This window comes from Daucus carota, chromosome 7, assembly GCF_001625215.2.
Source record: "Daucus carota subsp. sativus chromosome 7, DH1 v3.0, whole genome shotgun sequence".
Classification (NCBI taxonomy): domain Eukaryota; kingdom Viridiplantae; phylum Streptophyta; class Magnoliopsida; order Apiales; family Apiaceae; genus Daucus; species Daucus carota.
The window spans coordinates 5,190,927-5,209,751 of NC_030387.2; the positions used below are offsets into that span (position 1 = coordinate 5,190,927).

Sequence of the window (18,825 nt, forward strand, 5' to 3'; positions counted from 1 at the left end):
TGAAAAATAAGTAAAAGTAGTGTGAAAAGGGAGAAAAAATTGAGAAGTGGTGGGACCCACTTACTATTTATGGTAAGTTCTAAAATGTTAGGCAAACCTAGCAGTGATCCAAAAATCCAAATTTGAGGCAGATTACTCCAAATTCTTCTCCAGTAATGATCCAAAAAGTGATCCAAATTTGGATCACCACGGTTCACTGATCCAAATTTGGATCACCTACTTTATTACTTCTTCCATCCCATTTTAAGTGTCCACTTTGCCAAAAAAATATTTCCCAAAATATGTCTCATACTCTTTAACCCATGCAATTTTTTTATTAGTTCCAATATAGTATTCAATGCAACCAACAAGCCCCTCATAAATTCATTAATGCATTAATGCAAGGAATATGAATGTATAGTATAATTTGAAGTGAAGAAAGGTCAAATACAGTTGAAGTAATGCTATGCGTAATAAATATTTATAAAAATCAAGGTGAATAGGTGTGTGAAGATGATGATAGAAACATTACATTAATTGTTTCTTAATATGTGTGAAATTTGCAAAGTGGACACTTAAAATGGGATGGAGGGAGTATAAAATAATGATTTCGTTGTTTCTAAATATTTTGTTTATCAGACTTAATTTTAATTAGTGATTATTAATATTTAATTAATAATAGTTTATAATTAATTTTTAATAAAATTAATGTTTTAGTAAAATTTTTAAAATAATAGGAAAGCAAATTTTATTGAAAATTATAAAATAAGTAGAATACATGCATAAAATATAATTACATAAAATACAATTAAATATAATATAAGTAGTTAATAATGATTAAAAAATAAATTTAAGATTATATAGTTTAATATGAAATTTATGTAATATAATATACGAAAAGTAATTTGGATCACGCTGCTGGAGTTGGTCAGAAATTTAGATCAGGTGATCCTTGGATTTTTGAATCACAACTGCCGGAGATGACCTAAAGAATTGAATTCGACATTCCAAAAAGGAAATTGTAAAGAATCTGGTGTACAGAAACAGCGCATGCCCGTTACATTGTGTATACGACTCGTGGACCGAGGGAGTAATCAAATTTGTCGGACAACTAACTTTTTTTGACCATCTCTGCAAAATGACTAATTAAGTGGAAACAAGGATGTAGGTGAGAATGCAAGAGGCGCACACAGTTTGAAATAAATGCGAGATGTTTAGATTTCAACATAATGCAAATGAGTCCCGTCTCATATTTATTGTTAGCTCACTGAGAACCCCAGGTTCAAGCTTATCTTCTGGTTTTGAAAGGCAAACAGAACTTGAATTCCACAAACAAAAATATCTCAAGAAGTTCTAGCTTATATTCAGGGATTCCTGATTTCTTAGGACACAAGGGAACGCAATGAGTACGATGGATGATGAAAAAACCTTAGTCTCTAGCAAGCCTCATGTGATGTTCATTTCTTTCCCCTTACAAGGTCACATTAGCCCCATGGTACAATTCTCAAAGCGCTTGGTTTCCAAAGGCATCAAAGTGACCGTGGTCACTACCACCAGCTTAGATATTACAAATTCCAATTCCATAAACATTGAGCACATTTTAGTTGACACTACATCACAAGGAAAAAGTTCTGCTGAAGCCATCGACGAATATCTAGCCGTACTGGAAACTGGAATTACTGAAAGCTTGCCCGAAGTCATTGAGAAGCAAACGACTGAGGGGTGGCCTGTTAAATTCTTGATATATGATGCACTCATGCCGTATGCTTTGGAAGCGAGCCAGAAGGTTGGTGTACAAGGAGTTGCATTCTGTACTCACTCTTCTGCGGTTTTGGCCATATATTACCATGTTTATCAGAGGACATTGGATTTTAAGTCTTTGGAAGAGTCGTCTTCTGTCACATTGCCTTCGTTACCGCTGCTGGGAGTCGAAGATTTGCCTTCTTATCTTAATGAGATGAACCCTTACACAGGTTTGTTCACACTTTGTATGAAGCAGTTTCGGGGTCTGGAGAAAGCATATGGTGTCATGTTTAATACATTCGAGGAACTGGAAGGCGAGGTTAGTAATTTCTTGCCCCCCATGGTTTCATTTCTGAACATGAGATTCCTGGTAGCAATAACTTAAGATTTGGACAAATTAAAATATGGTAGAGCCCCTCTGAATGTAATACGTAACTACAAGTTTTAACCTCTTCCATGCCTTTTAGTTTACCAGAGTGAACCAATTTTAGCATCAGAACCGCTAACAAGTTAGGGGTCGTTTGGATCATGGCACGGGGTTGTCCATTCCAAATCCATCCACAGTGTTTGGTTGAAAAATTGTGTTCGAGCTCGAGCTCATTAACTAACGAGCCGAACAGGAGCTTGTTCGCGAACAAATACGAGACGAGTCGAGCCGAGCTAGAAAAAAAATAAGGTCAAATCGCTAGTTGACTCTTAAAATAGCTAACCAATTTTTTTTTTGAAACTTTGATTATTTCACTAAAAAATATATACGTTAACATCCATACGGTTGGATCGGTAAAGAATAATTTTTTAAAATATCGAAACACTAAATTAGGATTAAACACTAGTTAGCGGTACTAGTCAAACCTATACTTGACTTTTAAAATAACAAACCAAATAAATTATTATTTCCCGAAACTTTGGTTACATCACTAAAATCTATATATATATTATATGTTGAATTCTGAATTCAATAACACATATATATTATAATAATACCCAAAAAATATTATATTTTTGCGAGTTTTAACGAGCCGAACTCGAGCCAAGCTTGAGCCAAACATACTAAAAGCTCGGCTCGAGCTCGTTTTCTTAAGAAACAAATTTTTGTATTCGAGCTCGAGCTCTTAACGAGCCGAGCTCGAGCCAAACATACTAAAAGTTCGGCTCGAGCTCGTTTTCTTAAGGAACAATTTTTTGTATTCGAGCTCGAGCTCTTAAGTCTTAACAAGGCGAGCCGAACAAGCTCTTAACAAGCCGAGTTCGAGTTTGTTCGCGAGCAGCTCAGTTCGTTAAATAGCCCTAATCACAAAGTTACAAGGTACACCGCATAACTATATTTTTCATTAGTATTCAAATTGCTACGTTGTTAGAGTAAAAATAATGATCCGAGTGAGAAATAATATGCAGACCACATTTTAAGGTGAATTTAAGAATCAATTTAAAGTTGATATAAACATAACAAGATTTTGTTTTTGTTTTTTAAGGTTTATATACCACAAAATATCCTTAATCTCGTTAAATTCCCACCCAATCAATTTCAATCTTCAAACGAAATGGAATATAGAAATTGCTAAAGCGACGACAAAAACCAGTCATGGTCGATCTTGAGTTGTTGAGAGTGCTGACAGCATATGAAATGACAGCTAAACCATAAATTCAGGAAACATAAGTCAATTTATTTTTGTTGAAAGAAACTAGTACACCGTATGAGAATATAAAAAACAGAGACAGAATACTAGAGACGAGATAAGCCGGCTAATTTTTTGTCATATATGAATCTCAAGGCTGGCTTGTTGTTTTCTTCACGAGATTGGCTTCTTGTTTTCTTTAGGCATCTTCTGTTATTGCTGCTCTTCCGCGGTCAGCTTGCACTAAAATTTCTGTTATTATACTCACTCCGTCCCACTTATATTTTTTACGTGTTTTTTTTTATTACCTTCGTATGTATACAGTAAAATACGTGTCAGTTCCTCTGTCCCGACGTAGCACAAAGTCGCGTAAGATTGTTTATTTAGAGCCCTCATCTACTAGCTTAACTTCAGCTAGCTTTACTACTACACATCTCCAAATTCTTTCAAGTCCACTTCAATTCGACGAGGGAACAAAATGAGTTCAAGGGATGCAGAAGAAACTCTGATTGCTAACAAGCCTCACATTATGTTCGTTTCATACCCGCTACAAGGCCATATGAATCCGATGATACAATTCTCAAAACGTCTGGTTTCCAAAGGCATCAAAGTAACCATAGTGACTACAACGGCCATAGAAGCCTCCTCGCTTGCCAAAACCAGTTCCATTAATATGGAGCACATTTCAATCGATACACCTCCATCAGACAGCGACACTCCAGACGTTATCAATGAATTCCTAGTCCTTTTCAGGATTGGCATGACACGAAGCTTGCCCGGGGTCATTGAGAAGCAGAAGGCCAAGGGGTGCCCTGTGAAGATCTTGGTTTACGATGCACTCATGCCGTGGGCTGTAGGTATTAGCCAGAAGCTAGGCGTACAAGGAGTTGCGTTTTGTACTCACTCAAGTGCCGTTTTTGCCATATATTGCAATGTTTATTCCAAGACATTGGATATTGATTCTTTGGGAGAGTTTGAGAGGGTTGAATTGCCTGCCTTGCCGCTATTGGGGATCAGAGAATTGCCTTCTCTGGTGTATGATGTGGGCACTTATCAAGGATTGTCGAGACTCGTTGTGAGCCAGTTCGTGGAGATAGGAAAAGCAGAGTGTGTGCTGTTCAATACATTTGACAAACTGGAACTCGAGGTTAGTCACTTCTCACTCACAATCAAAACTTCATTTTTAGATGAGCTAAGGAAGAATTAGAGCATTAAGTAAGAAAACCTTATAAATTAAGAACAGCTGTATTATTGTAGGATTGAAGAGAAAAAAATAGGAAATGGTTCTGCCTTCTTTGATAGGTCTCGGACCATTGATATTAGCGTGGTTAGAGTTGCTTCTAGATATACTTTCTGATGTGAAGTGTGAATGTGTGATTACAGTAAACCCAGCTAAAAAACACAAGACCTTAATATTTCTTGAACAGAATTAGGAAACGTTAAAGTTGTGTTCACTTAGATGAATGAATTGCGGGAAGATGAAATGAAAAATTATAAAGGAGTTTTACAGAAACATGATGAAGAAGTGGAACATTCCTTCCAAAACATATGGTTAGATTTCTTGTTCAAATAGTTTGGAATGGAGTGATTGAAGGGAATAAAAAATTTAGACATTTTATCTGATCATCCCAAAATTATTGTACAAATTTCATTACATTCATCCTCATTCTATCTGATCCAAGTGAACGCAGCGTGCACGCGGGGATAGGAATACAAAAGAGATCTTTAGGCACCATTGGTTGCTCTTCTCGTGCAGATAGGACAAAGTATCAATATAATATTCACCCCTATCAATATCAAGTTAGTTCCATTTGACGTATTGGATGACATAAACATGAAGCTGTCCATCGTGAATTGCTTCTGAAAACCACATGTTCTGGCTCTTTTCTGCAAGAATACTTGCGTATCCAGATGGATCTTTGGTTCAGTTTATTTAGAAAAGGAAACAAATTAGGCACAAATGATAACGAAGAAGCCTAATTGCTAGCAAGCCAAACATTATGTCCTCATGTTCTGTCATCTTCTGCCAGAGTCCTATATAAGCAAAATGCATATCACGAAAGATCTTTAATTACAATCATGAGCACACCTGATAACCAAGAAACGTTAGTTGCTGGGAAGTGTCACATTATGTTCATTTCTCACCCATTACCATTACAAGGCCACCAGACCCCAATGATACAATTCTCGAAACGCTTTGTTTCTAGAGGCATCAAAGTAACCATAGTTACTACAACTAGCCTAAAAACCTCCTCGAATGCCAAAACCGCTTCCATAAACATAGAGCACATTTCAGTTGATGAACCTTCATCACAAGGCGGTACTCCAGACAGTATAGATGAATCCTTAGCCCTCCTAAAGGTCAGGGACTCGGGGTCACACGTGGCCTGCCAGAAGTCATTGAGAAGTACAAGACCACGGAGTGTCCTGTTAAAGTTCTGGTTTATGATCCACTCATGCCTTGGGCTTTAGACATTAGCCAGAAGCTAGGCATCCCAGGAGTTGCAGTTTGTACTCATTCGAGTGCGGTTTTCGCCATATATTACAATGTTTTTTCAAGAACATTGGATATTTATTCTGTAGGTGAGTTGTTTTCAGTTAAGTTACCTTCATTGCCAGTTTTAGGGATCAAAGATTTGCCTTCTCTGGTATATGATCCGGGCGCTTATGAAGGATTAACCAAACTTTTTGAGAGTCAATTCCTGGATATGGACAAAGCAAGGGGTGTGATACTTCGTTTGAAGAATTGGAACGTGAGGTCAGTAACTTTTACTCCTGCTCATTTCTACTCTCACACATTCGGTCGGGAGTCTGGATTTTAATAATCGATAATTATTTTTCATTCAAAAATTAATCGATAATTATTTTATAGCAAAAAAATCTGTACTATGGTGCTGTTTGACTGAGTTTAAAATAAGTGTTTATTGACTTTTTACACAAATGATACGAATAAATGCTTATAATTTATAAATCTAGAAGCCCAGCCTTTAATCCACAAAGAGCCCCTACGATTTTTTATGTATCTATAAGGATAATGAGTCGATCCACGAATTTTATTCCTTCCATAATAAAAAATCATATATAAATTGTTGTTAATATCACTGGTCAGGATCATCTCCTTTCTATCGTATAGATGGAGTTTAGTTTGTACGTATGTGGACGCAAATGACTGTATATCACAACCCATATATATAGAGAACGAAGCCCAGGACAGTTATTTAATTATAAATTATTTTAAAATTATAATATATAATATACTATAATTAAGAAAATATTAAGAAAAATAAATTAATCAAAACCAACACCGGGAGCATAGACTATGACAGTATACATAGGAATCTACCCTGCATAAAAAAGTTTATGGTGGTGTTTGTTTGGAGCTTAAAAGCTCAGCTGGTTTATAAGTTATAAGCATTTATTCGTACTGTTTGTTATTCGTACTGTTTGTGTAAAAAGTCAAGAAGCACTTATAAAAAGCTAGGAATGGTAGTTATATAGTTTCAGGACATCTACTTCTCTCCCAAACACTTTAATCACTTATAAATCTTAATTTACTTCTAATTTCTACTCTATTTTTTTATTTTAAGCAAGAAGCACTTATTTTAAGTTCACCCAAACCGGCCCCACGTGTCTGCTGCTGCATCTTGCTTCCAATAGTTGGCAGGAATAGATAGAAACAAACAAGATGAGCTCAAATGTAAATTACACAAACCATCTTATTAATTCCGCCCAATTCTTGCTTATTCTTTGATGCTTCCTACTATACAAATTAAAGCATTATAAACAAACACAAGCTTCTAACTTCCTTACAAATGCTTTAAATTTTCGGGCTTATGCAAGCAAATATTGTAGACCAAGTCCAAAGATATGTGCAGCTATTGTTTAAAAAATTGTAAGAAAAAATAGATTATTGACCGTAACATATTAGTTTTCAAAGATGTGGGCCTTAAAACAAGAACAATACGCAAAAAAACACAGGAATACGACGAACTTGCCTCTGTGTATACAAAATTTCATGTAAGCGAAAAAGTTAGTATAAATTTTATTTCCTCCATCCCACCAGATTCTTTACGGTTTCCTTTTTAAGCCATCTTATTTATTTTTTTACGTTACAATACTTTTCTAAGAGGGGCGTATTGGATTAGGATTTTAAAATATTTTTTTGCATTCATGAAATCCGAGGGTATTCGATTAGGATTATTTGAAATTCATTAAAATCTTGAGGTATTCAATTGAGATTTTAAATTATGCTATAAAATCTGATGGTATTCAATTGAGATTTTAAGTTATGCTTTAAAATCCGATGATATTCAATTTGGATTGTTTAAAATCCATTAAAATCTGATGTTATTCAAATGCTGATTGATTTTTTTGGATTTTATAAAATGATAGATTTTGTGACATTATTTAGTGTATTTTAAGTTTTTTGAAATCTCACTAAAATCAATGAGATTTTGAAGCATTGTGCTTAAATCTGATCAACTCTACGATATTTTATCAAGAATCCGCACAAAATCAAAATCACATGCAATCCATTAAAATCTATAGATTAAAAACAATCCACTAAAATCCCAATCGAATACACCCCTCTAAAATAGTTAATGGATCCACCACTTTCCCACTTTTTCTTCGTTTTCACACTATTTTTACTGCACTATCTCTCTTTTATATATTAAAATTCAATGAGTCCCACCACTTCACCGACTTTTCTTTCTTTTTTCCACTATTTTATACATATTTCTTAATCTCCGTGCCCAAACTGAATGTAAAGAATTGGGTTAGATGGAGGGAGTATTAAGTATATTTTATATTGACGGCCCCACCAAATTGTTTTATTCTTTAATATACTCGTATGTTGGATCTATCTTTTGTATCATTACAAAAATTCCAATTCTAGTACTCCTGTACTTTGGTCCCATTGTGAGCCGCTTTTGCATATATATTCTCTCTGAATTTCATTGAGCAAATCAAGAGAATTATAGTCATGACTCAAATGGAGAACAACGGAGAATCAAAGGCGAAAAAACCCAACATTTTGCTCATCTCTTTGCCATACCAAGGCCATATCAGCCCCATGATGCAATTCGCAAAGCGTCTAAGCTCCAAAGGAGCCAGAGTCACAATCATTACACCATTCTCCGCCAATGTGATCTCTGATAACAACTCCATCAACATCGAATACGTGTCCTATGATCACGAAGAAGGCCAAGTAGTCCTGACTGTCGAGGACTACATGGCCAACATCGAGAAAAGAGCATCTGATAAGTTGGTGCAAGTTATGGAGAAACAGAGGAGCTCGTGTGGCCGAGCCTTCGATGTCTTGGTGCATGATTCGCTGTTGCCATGGGGAGTGGACTTTGGACATGAACACGGCTTGAGAGTGGCTGTTTTTTTCACTCAGCCTTGTGCCATTTCCGCGATTCTTTACCTTGTGCATCGAGGTGTAATTAAGTGTCCTGTGGAGGAAGGAACGGATTTGTCGTCGTTCCTTCCTGATGAGATACCGATTAGTCATGTTAAGGATCTGCCGTATGACCTCTATCATGAACGTTATCCGGGAAGCGTAGATATGATGGGAAATCAATTCTTAAATGTTCATAATGCTGATTGGATCTTCTTCAACACTTTTCTTGGGCTGGAAGATGAGGTTAGTACTCCCTTGTAGTATATTATCTAAAGATTAAATTTTGATTACTTGAGATTTTAGATGATAATAACTTACTATCTAATATAATGCTACTTTACAGATAAGATATTATCCTCAGATATTGATTTATTCAGAATGAATATCACAAGATTTCAACAGAGAATTTAAGATCATAGTACAATATAAGATCCTAAGAAATTATTATTCAAATCCTCCTGAAAGGGAAAATAATCCGAATGATCGGTACTATTATGAAGATGTATGCCATTATTTTTTATGTCAAGTTCTAACAACCAGAGGAGTTAGGACTGAAAGTGAGTTGAGAATGATGAGAACACCCCATGTTTTGTTGATTGCACATCCGTTCCAAGGTCACATTAGTCCGATGATGCAATTCAGCAAGAGGTTAGCCTCGAAAGGCCTAGAAGTGACAATGGTTTGTCCCTCTTCCGCCATTGTCCTTAACAACTCAATCAAAATTGAGTATTTTTCCTATGGAAATGACCAAACACTACGCCATATATGGCCTACGACAACATCAAAAAAATGATGCCATAACCCCAAAATATGTTGCCATAGCCCGAAAAAGGGCTATTGCAACATAAAATTTAAGTTGCACTTTTGCATGCTGCCTTAGGCTTCTATTGCAACATTTAGGTAACCTACTGCAACACGGCTTTTTATGTTACAATAGACGTTCTATTGCAACATCTGACTATCCTATAGCAACAAATATATTATGTTACATTACACCTTTTGATTTGAAAAGAAAAAGGGGGACCCACATGTGGGTCACACTTGTAGGTCCCACTTTTTGAGTCCACGTGGATCCCACATGTGGGTCCCACATGTTAGTCCCATGTTTGGACACCTATTTTGTAGTCCCATGTTTGCAACAAATTTATAAAAGAAATTTAAAATATGCTCTTTAAATATTAAACATTCCAATAAACTATTCTTTCTTACAAATTTCATAACAAATCCAACCAAATCAAATTACCTAACAATTCAAAACCAACTAAAAGTAACAACAATTAGCCTGTGCTCTCTAGCCTTTTCTCTAAAATACACCCTTCTCCATACGTAAATGAAGTGCAGGATATGTGATTCCAAAGCTGTGACGATAGGAGTCATCTGTTCCACTAGCAAGAAACCCAAGCCTAGTGAAATCCTTGAGCCATTTCCACATAATCTTCATTAACAGCATGGACCGCAGCATCAAAAAAAAATTTGTATATTTTGCTGGATGGAGAAACAAAAGCAATTAATATAAATACTTAATTAATATCACAATCAATATACTTGGAACAAATATTTTAGAAAGCCCAGGTCGTTTTTACTTGCGCGTAAACACAATCAATGACACAAGTGAAGAGAGTCAGATATTCACTATAGAGAGATACTCGAGTAAATCACACTGTAACTTTAACATACTTCACATTAGCAAAGACAGGGGTTTCAAAAATTAAAGTCTCGTATGCTGCATTGCTTACTGAGTATTATCACATTTAACTATACAAATGAGCTAGACAATCAATTTGTATAAGGACTTCATTTAAAATACTAAACAAAACCTTCTGATTAATCAATAATCGCATATTACTCATAGAACAGGAAGGCGGCTAGAAATTCATTCAAAAGACACAAAGGTTAAATGTATACAGAAGAAAACTCGGTATTTTGATGGATTTTATTAGGTTTAGGAGTACTTTTTATCAAAAGCACATACTCCAGCTCTGTAGTTATCAAAAATACCCTATAATTCTGTATAAACAAATAAAGTTGTGTTACATTGAGCAATATAGGAATTAGAGGGGCATTTTACATGATAAATATAGTATAAGATGATTACCTCAACCCCACGAGAGCAGTAGGCAAACTAATCTGACTCCTTCCTGGCTTTAGCTTCACTAGGGTCTCAAAAGCTTAATTATTAACATCATATTTAGCCAGAAAACAACTTCTTACATAGTAAATCTTTACTACTAATAATTATCAAGTCAGGGGAAGAACAATAATACAATACAAGTTTACAACATCAGGGGAAGAACGATGCCGGCTCTGTAAACAGAGAGTTCAAATCATATGGCAGATATATACAACAAAAAAAGAACCAGTGCTTTCTAGAAAAACTACGTGCAACATTATACTGATTCCTGAACAAATCAACTCAACAAGTCAAATGCCTATAAAAAATTACAACATTCAAGACAAACTATAAAATCAGAATGTTCCCATTAGAGTTAAGAGAGAGGGAGGGAGAGACAGAGGGGAGACAGAGACACACACAGAGAGAGAAGGAGAGAGAGGGAGACAGAGAGATGTGTAACATAACATACGACCACAAATCAAAACAAAGATAGACAATGCATTTACACATAAAATCTAAAACAAAGCATGTGTATTTAAAGTGAAAAGCAAAGGATGACCACAAATCTAAGCAGATCGAAACCCCAATTAAAGTGAAAAGCTGTTGAAGCCCTAGTTTCAGAAGCCCCAATTCCCAATTCAATCGAAGCCCTGAGAAAAATAACGACACAAAATTAAAAATATTTTAGTGATAAAAACGAAGAAACTCGTAAACAAATTTAATGAAACTATAAATCAGAAGCCCTGATTTCGCGGAATAAAGAACCTCTCAATAAAATCCCTAATTGAAGACCTGAAACAAAACTTTATTCGATTGAGAGGTGAGTATGAGGGGAGAGGTTCCCCGATTTTTTCTAATCGACGGTGCGTTTCAGCAGGGAGGTGAGAGGAGATGAGGATGAGCAGAGAGGTTTAGCAAGAGAGGTGAGGTGAGGTTAGGTGAGTGTAGAGAGTGAGGTGAGTGTTTGTTGAGTGAAATGTGAATATGTCTGAGTCTCTGACTCAAATGTGAAGCGGGAAGTTTGCCGCTCATATTTTTAGCACGCCCCCAAAAATATTTTTTGTTTATTTTTTGTTTTAATAATTCATTTTATTTTCAATTTCTTAATTGTTAAATATATAAATATTTTATATATTTTATAATTTTAATGATATACTTCAGTTACGGTGTTATTTTTTTATACATAATTAATTAGGTTCATATTTTGTTATTTAATTATTTTAAAGAGATGACATAAAAATAATATTGTATTCCAAAATTATGTTTATTCATGTTTAATATATTCTATTTTATTAATTAATCATTTGAATGTATTTTAGCTTTATTTTGTGCAAATTTTAGTATTACAAATAATTATTTTACTAATACTCTTTGCAACACATAATTTTGGCTATTGCAACATCAAATAGACATGAATGTTTATCGTTGCGATAGGTGTCGATTAGTGTCTCTAATGCAACATAATTTTGCAACACTCGCGTTCATACCATTGCGGTAGGCCATATATGGCGTAGTGAAACATCCAAAACCCCGAAAGAGTACATGGCTAATATCCAAAAACAGGCATCGGACAAGTTGGTTCAAGTCATAGAAGATCAGAAGAGATGTGGGCGCCCCTTTGATGTCCTTGTGCATGATTCACTGATGCCATGGGCAGTGGATTTCGGACATCAACATGGTTTAAGAGTAGCTTGTTTTTGCACTCAAACTTGTGCAGTTAACGCGATTTATTATCTTGTGTTTCAGGGGAACTTTAAGTTCCCCCTCGAGGAAGGATCTAATCTATCCTTCCTTCCGCCTTCAATACCTATTAGAGATGTCAAAGATCTTCCTTCCGACCTTTATGATGAACGTCATCCAGGAGTGTTGGATGTGCTTGCAGGCCAATTTTCTCACGCTCATAAAGATGATTGGATACTCTGCAACACTTTTCTTGAGCTCGAAAATGAGGTTAGCATTGTTAAATATTCTAACAGTGTCAAGTCCAGCGTCATGTGTGACTTATCGAGTTATCTTGTACTCCCTCCGTCCCTATTTATCAGTGTTGAGAAAAGCGCAAATCAGTTCTAAGCGGCAGGAGGACCTTCTGGCGCTTAAGCGGTAAAGCGGACGCTTTAGCGGAATTTTAAGCGGATCAATAAGCGGATTAATTAAATATAATTAAATATTTAGTTATAATATTAATATATTTAAAAATAATATTATGTTGTGTTAAGAATATGCATTATTAATATTTTTGATAAAATATATTTTTTAATTTTATAATATAATTATAGTTATATTATTAAAAAATTAATATTTCAAAATTATTTTTTTTAAAAAAAATTAGCAAGTCAACACCATTTTGACCGCTTAATTACTGCTTAATCCGCTTAATTGTCCGCTTAATTTTCAAAAACGCTTAATCTCTCGCTTTGTACAAAATCGAAACGCTTTAAGGCTGATTCCGTTTAGACGGCCGCTTAATGCGCTTTTTAGAACACTGCTATTTATTACTGATATTGGACTTATTTTTGGTTTCCTAGACGTTGCTGTGTACTCCTTGAATGCTTGAAAATTAACAAACTACCCGTAAACAATTATAGTCAAATACATTGCCCCCACCCAAAACATCTGGCCCCAATATTTTGCCAAAGAGATGCAGTTTTCGCCTCAGGAAAATCTTTTGAGGATAATACTCAGCAGATTTTACCATACTGGAAGGCATTGATTGATAAGAATCAGGAGTAAGTAGAATATAAAATTTTGCAGTAGTGATATTAAAATTCTTTTTCTTGAATCTATTTAAAAGAATTTGTTACAGTTTGAATAAAATCTTCTGAAATTCTTTAGTCCGTCCTTCCTCAAGAGAATTCGTATAGATAAAATTTCTCATTTCAAGATCTTTACGGAATATTACACTATTCTAAAAGATAGTTAAAATCTTAGATGAATATATAGCAACTTTGAGGGTAAAGTAAAGGATTTTATAAAATTATTACTGAATCGGCCCTTTTTCTCTGAATCTCCAAGTATACCACAAAAACCATATATAGAGAAGCATTGTTGCTGTTAAGCTGTAGGAATCGAAGGAGTTGGAATTGAGACTGAGATGGAAATGATGAAAATTCCCCATGTTTTGTTGATTTCGCTTCCGTTCCAAGGTCACGTTAGCCCCATGGTGCAATTCACCAAGAGGTTAGCTTCCAAAGGCCTACAAGTCACATTTCTTTGTCCTTCTTCCACCATTGTCCTTAACAATTCTGACTCCATCAACATTGAGTACATCTCCTATAAAGATGATCCAACAGTCCGAAACTCGGAAGAATATATGGCTAATATCCAAAAACATGCATCCGACAAGTTGGTTCAAGTCATTGAAAAACAGAAGAGGTGCGGTCACCCCTTCGACGTCCTTGTGCATGATTCACTCATGCCATGGGCAGTTGATTTTGGACATCAACATGGTTTGCGAGTAGCTTCTTTTTTCACTCAAGCCTGTGCAGTGAACGCGATTTTTTACCTTGTGTTCCAAGGGAAACTTAGGCCCCCCCTCAAAGAAGGATCTTGTTTATCCTCCCTCCCGTCTTCAATACCTGTTAGAGACTTTAGAGATCTTCCTTCTGACCTTTATGATGAGCGTCGTCCAGGAGCCATAGAACTGCTTGCAAGCCAATTTTCCCATGTTCAGAAAGATGACTGGATACTCTGTAACACTTTTCTTGAGCTCGAAACTCAGGTTAGCTTTGTTGAATATATTACCAGGTCAAGTACTATAAGATTTTAGTTGCCCCTTAGTTATGAAGTCGTAAATTATGTTTTTCTTCTATATATTATCAATAACTTGCATCATATAACTTGCATTCAAGATATTTTACAATCTTGAACATGTATATATTTTTTAGATATAGATATATGTTACTATTACTTATTAGCGTCAGCCATTTATACTGCCCCATAAACATATATTGGTGGAATCGAAAATATTGTTGAAAGTTTTATATATTATGTTCAAAAATATATTTATCTATGGAGATTTGATTATGTATATTTTGTCAAAAGATCAAGACTGAATCATCCCGAAGCTTGACTGAACTTTTGAAAAAGCTTGACAGAACTTACCCTGTTAATCCAATTGTCAGTCGTGACTCATGCCCTGGATTTTGGATATAAGTAGGAAGGTTGGTTTAACAGTTTTGACAAGCTTGAGAATGAGATAATATCTTGTTACTTGGATGTCGTTTTAAGGTTTTCTTTCTTTTGTTGAGATGAGGTAGGCTTTGGTATATTATATTGTGGATGAGTCTTGCAAATGAGGTGGGTTGTTTTAGCACTTGATTAAACTGACCATGCGGCAAAATATTACAGCAAGCGCTGTTGATTTAGGGTTATTTCTTCATAGAACAATATTTGAGGTCGAATATTATGCTGTCTTCGTCTTTGGCAATGTGCAATATATTGGAAGTTCAGTTGGACTTTAAAAATGATCCATCTCACAGTGCACTTTCTCTTTGCCACCACTGAGGACCAGAACTTAACGTGCATTTAGGCCAAGATATTGAATATGCATATGCAATAAACTTGCCAGGTTCAAGTCATTATGTTTTCCACATTTCGTACTTCATTACAATTTTCATGTATTTACTGGTTCATCTGATCTAATTTTTATGTTCCTGATTTGTACAACAAAATCTCTTAACTTCAGAATGTTTGTAATCAGCACAAGACACTTTCTTTCAGGTTGTGAATTGGTTGTCAAGCAAATGGAAAATTATGACCATAGGACCATCAGTTCCATCAATGTTCTTGGACAAGCGATTAGCTGATGACAGAGACTATGGGCTCAGCCTCTTCAAGCCCGAAGGAGAAGCATGCATCAAGTGGCTAGATGAGAAAGATACTGACTCAGTAGTCTATGTGTCATTTGGGAGCTTAGCCAACCTGGTGCAAGACCAAATGGATGAAATAGCTTGGGGCTTGTTGAACAGCGAATGCAACTTTTTATGGGTAGTCAGAGATACTGAAAAGAGTAAGCTTTCAGAAAAGTTCATTGAAGAATCTGCTGACAGAGGCCTGATTGTGAACTGGTGCCCTCAACTCGAAGTCTTGGCCCACGATGCTGTAGGGAGCTTCATGACACATTGTGGTTGGAACTCAACTCTTGAGGCTTTGTCTTTGGGTGTGCCAATGATGGTACTTCCTCAGTGGACGGATCAAACAACTAATGCCAAGTACATTGTGGATGTATGGAAAACTGGTGTTCGAGTGAAAGCGCATGACAAGGAGAGCATCACAAGGGAGGACATAACTAAGTCTGTGAAAGATGTCATGGAGGGAACAAAGAGGGAAGAGCTGAAAACCAATGCCCTTAAATTGAAGGAAATGGCTATAGAGGCAATGAGTGAAGGTGGAAGCTCTGATAAGAATATCGACGATTTCATTTCAGAAATTGTGAACCCTACCACCTCTACCTGAATGTCGTGTGCTGATTGTTCTGCTCTCGTGTAGGATTTTGTGGGAAGTAGAATATAGGGCTTGGAGGGAGTTTTTCGTATCTTTGAGTTGGCAAAGCTGGTACAAGAATTTAAATTTTATGGTAGAAGAGGTACTTCATACCAATTATACAGACATAATGTCAACTAATACTGGCATCAATTTGAAATTTATTAATGTTCTGGAATACCTGCAATTTGCTCATCAGTATTTATCTTTTTGCTTAGCAGTACTACTTTTCAACATTATTATCGGCACCGATTTGAATTGCATAATGTTCTATGAGATATAAAATGGTCATCAGTATTTTATAATATTAGAAGAAAACAATAATAGCTTGAAGCGTATTTAATTTTTCTGAACTCATTTGAGAAAAAATTTGTCCCAATTTTTGTTTGGTCTTTCCATTTGCAACATGGATGTTTTTTTATTAAACACTGATGGCGCTTCTGGCACTGGCAGTAGATGTATAGATAACTGGGAGTTTGAGGCCTTATTTGTAATGCTTATGGAGTGTGGTTTAAAGGTTTTATGGTCGAGTTGTGGGTTATTGAGCGAGTCCTGGGCATAGCCTTGCGATCTTCATCTTCCTCACCTATGTCTTAAAATGGATTCTCTCTCCAAAGAGGTCACATTAGTCTGATAATGCAATTCAGCAAGTCCTGGTTCCGCCATTGTCCTTAACAACTCAATCAAAATTGAGTATTTCTCTTATGAAAATGACCAAACATCCCAAACCCCGGAAGAATAGATGGCTAATATCCAAAAACAGGCATTGGACAAGTTGGTTCAAGTCATAGAAGAACAGAAGAGATGTGGCCGCCCCCTTGATGTCCATGATTCACTGATGCCATGGGCAGTGGATTTCGGACATCAACATGGTTTAAGAGTAGCTTGTTTTTTCACTCAAATTTCTGTGGTTAACGCGATTTGTTATCTTGTAATACAAGGGATCTTTAAATTCCCCTCGAGGAAGGATGTAGGGCCGTTGGGACAAGTTTAAAAAAAGTGATTCGCTTAAGGTAAAGAAATGGATTAAAAGTCAGAAGTTAATAAATTAAGAAAATGTTTGGAAAAAAGTAGAAGCTCTATAAGAAAAGTTAGCATTTTCAGCTCTAAAAAAAACTTCCACTTGTCTACGCAAACGGATCAGGATGTCAATAGTTGCTTCTGCTGAACAAACAGGGCGTAGTCTATCCTTCCTTCCGCCTTCGATACCTATTAAAGATGTCAGAGATCTATCTTCTGACCTTTATGATGAACGTTATCCAGGAGTGTTGGATGTGCTTGCAGGCCAATTTTCTCACGCTCATGAGGATGTTTGGATACTCCGCGGTGTTCTAAAAGTCGGCGATTAATCTTGATTAATCATGATTAATCGCCGATTAATCGCTGTTCGGTCGGCCACCGTCTCGATTAAGCGTTAATCGGTGAAAAAATTGTTTTTTCTGAAAATCGGGTTTAATCGGAAAAAATCGGTGAATTTAAAAAATTTAAAAATAAAAAGTAAAAAAATTTTAAATTTTTAAATTTAATTCTTATTTTAGTAGGAAAAATTAAAAAGAATGAGTTATACTCTCTCGGTTAGGATATAGTAAACACTTAACTTATTTTCACGCACTTTTAAAAATTTTCACAGTACATTTATAAATATTATTTTTAATAATTTCTTTTTGTGAATAAAAAATAGCACTAATATTTTATTCACAAAGAGAATATTTTAAAAATAATATATATAAGTAACCGGTTAAAATTCTTGAAAGTTGTGAAAAAAAGTCGACTATTATATCTAGGGGTGAACATGGGTTGGGTTGGGCGGGTTTTTAGAAAAAAACGACCCAACCCAATTAGTGCGGGTTAATAAAAATTTAACCCATTAACTGAAAAAAAATTATGTAACCCAACCCTACCCAACCCAATTAATTCGGGTTGGTTCGGATTGGTTTGGGTTAAACATGCGAAAATAATAATTAATAAAAATTTAGTCATTCATCGGGATAGGAAAAAAAAATATACTCACTCGCACGTCGATAGCTAGTAATAGTCGGCATACATATTTATAGTTATTCAGTTTCTATGAATCATTCACTAATATTAGTCGATGCGTAAGTTTTTTAATTAAAGAGGGAAACCTATTACATTAGTGAAACATTTGAACAATGGTGAAATAATAGAAAATTGTTGTATACACCCTCAGTTATGGACTCTTATTTATAAGTTGTATATCAGTTCAGATCATTAACCATGTTCAAATTCCAAAAGTCATCATTTACATTTATAGTTATCGAGATACTTAAAATTATTCATATTATTATTGTAAATGTATAGACACACCCCAGATAAATCAAATTCAGGTTAAAGATTCATGAGGATAAACTCAAAAATGTAAGATAGGTATGTAAATATTATACACACACACATATATAATCGGGTTGGGTTGGGTTAGTTAGGGTTAAAATCTGTAAAACCTTAACCCAACCCAACTTTATCGGGTTTTT

The 18,825-nt window shown here is 35.4% G+C and overlaps 2 protein-coding genes and 1 long non-coding RNA gene across 5 annotated transcripts; 2 read left to right on the forward strand and 1 right to left on the reverse strand.

Annotated features, from left to right (window-relative positions):
* The first annotated feature begins 1,202 nt into the window (after positions 1–1,202).
* LOC108194524 (UDP-glucosyltransferase 74AE2-like) lies at positions 1,203–16,516 on the forward strand. Of its 3 annotated transcripts, none has more exons than XM_064081444.1 (2): positions 1,203–2,041; positions 15,575–16,516. In XM_064081444.1, exons 1-2 carry the CDS (start codon positions 1,382–1,384, stop codon positions 16,307–16,309), a joined length of 1,395 nt encoding a protein of 464 aa, XP_063937514.1. In that variant the 5' UTR covers positions 1,203–1,381; the 3' UTR covers positions 16,310–16,516. The 3 variants fall into 3 exon arrangements, with proteins under 3 accessions (XP_063937514.1, XP_063937512.1, XP_063937515.1); XM_064081442.1 differs by lacking the exon at positions 1,203–2,041 and adding an exon at positions 7,681–8,985; XM_064081445.1 differs by lacking the exon at positions 1,203–2,041 and adding an exon at positions 13,233–14,573.
* LOC135147817 (UDP-glucosyltransferase 74AE2-like) lies at positions 2,885–5,422 on the forward strand. The gene is made up of 2 exons (XM_064081446.1): positions 2,885–4,485; positions 5,030–5,422. Exons 1-2 carry the CDS (start codon positions 3,817–3,819, stop codon positions 5,096–5,098), a joined length of 738 nt encoding a protein of 245 aa, XP_063937516.1. The 5' UTR covers positions 2,885–3,816; the 3' UTR covers positions 5,099–5,422.
* Positions 9,928–11,861, reverse strand: LOC135147818 (uncharacterized). Its single transcript, XR_010285642.1, has 3 exons — positions 11,621–11,861; positions 10,838–11,505; positions 9,928–10,227 (listed from the first exon to the last, which is right to left on the reverse strand). It is a non-coding gene; the product is annotated as an uncharacterized LOC135147818 (long non-coding RNA).
* Positions 16,517–18,825: the final 2,309 nt, after the last annotated feature.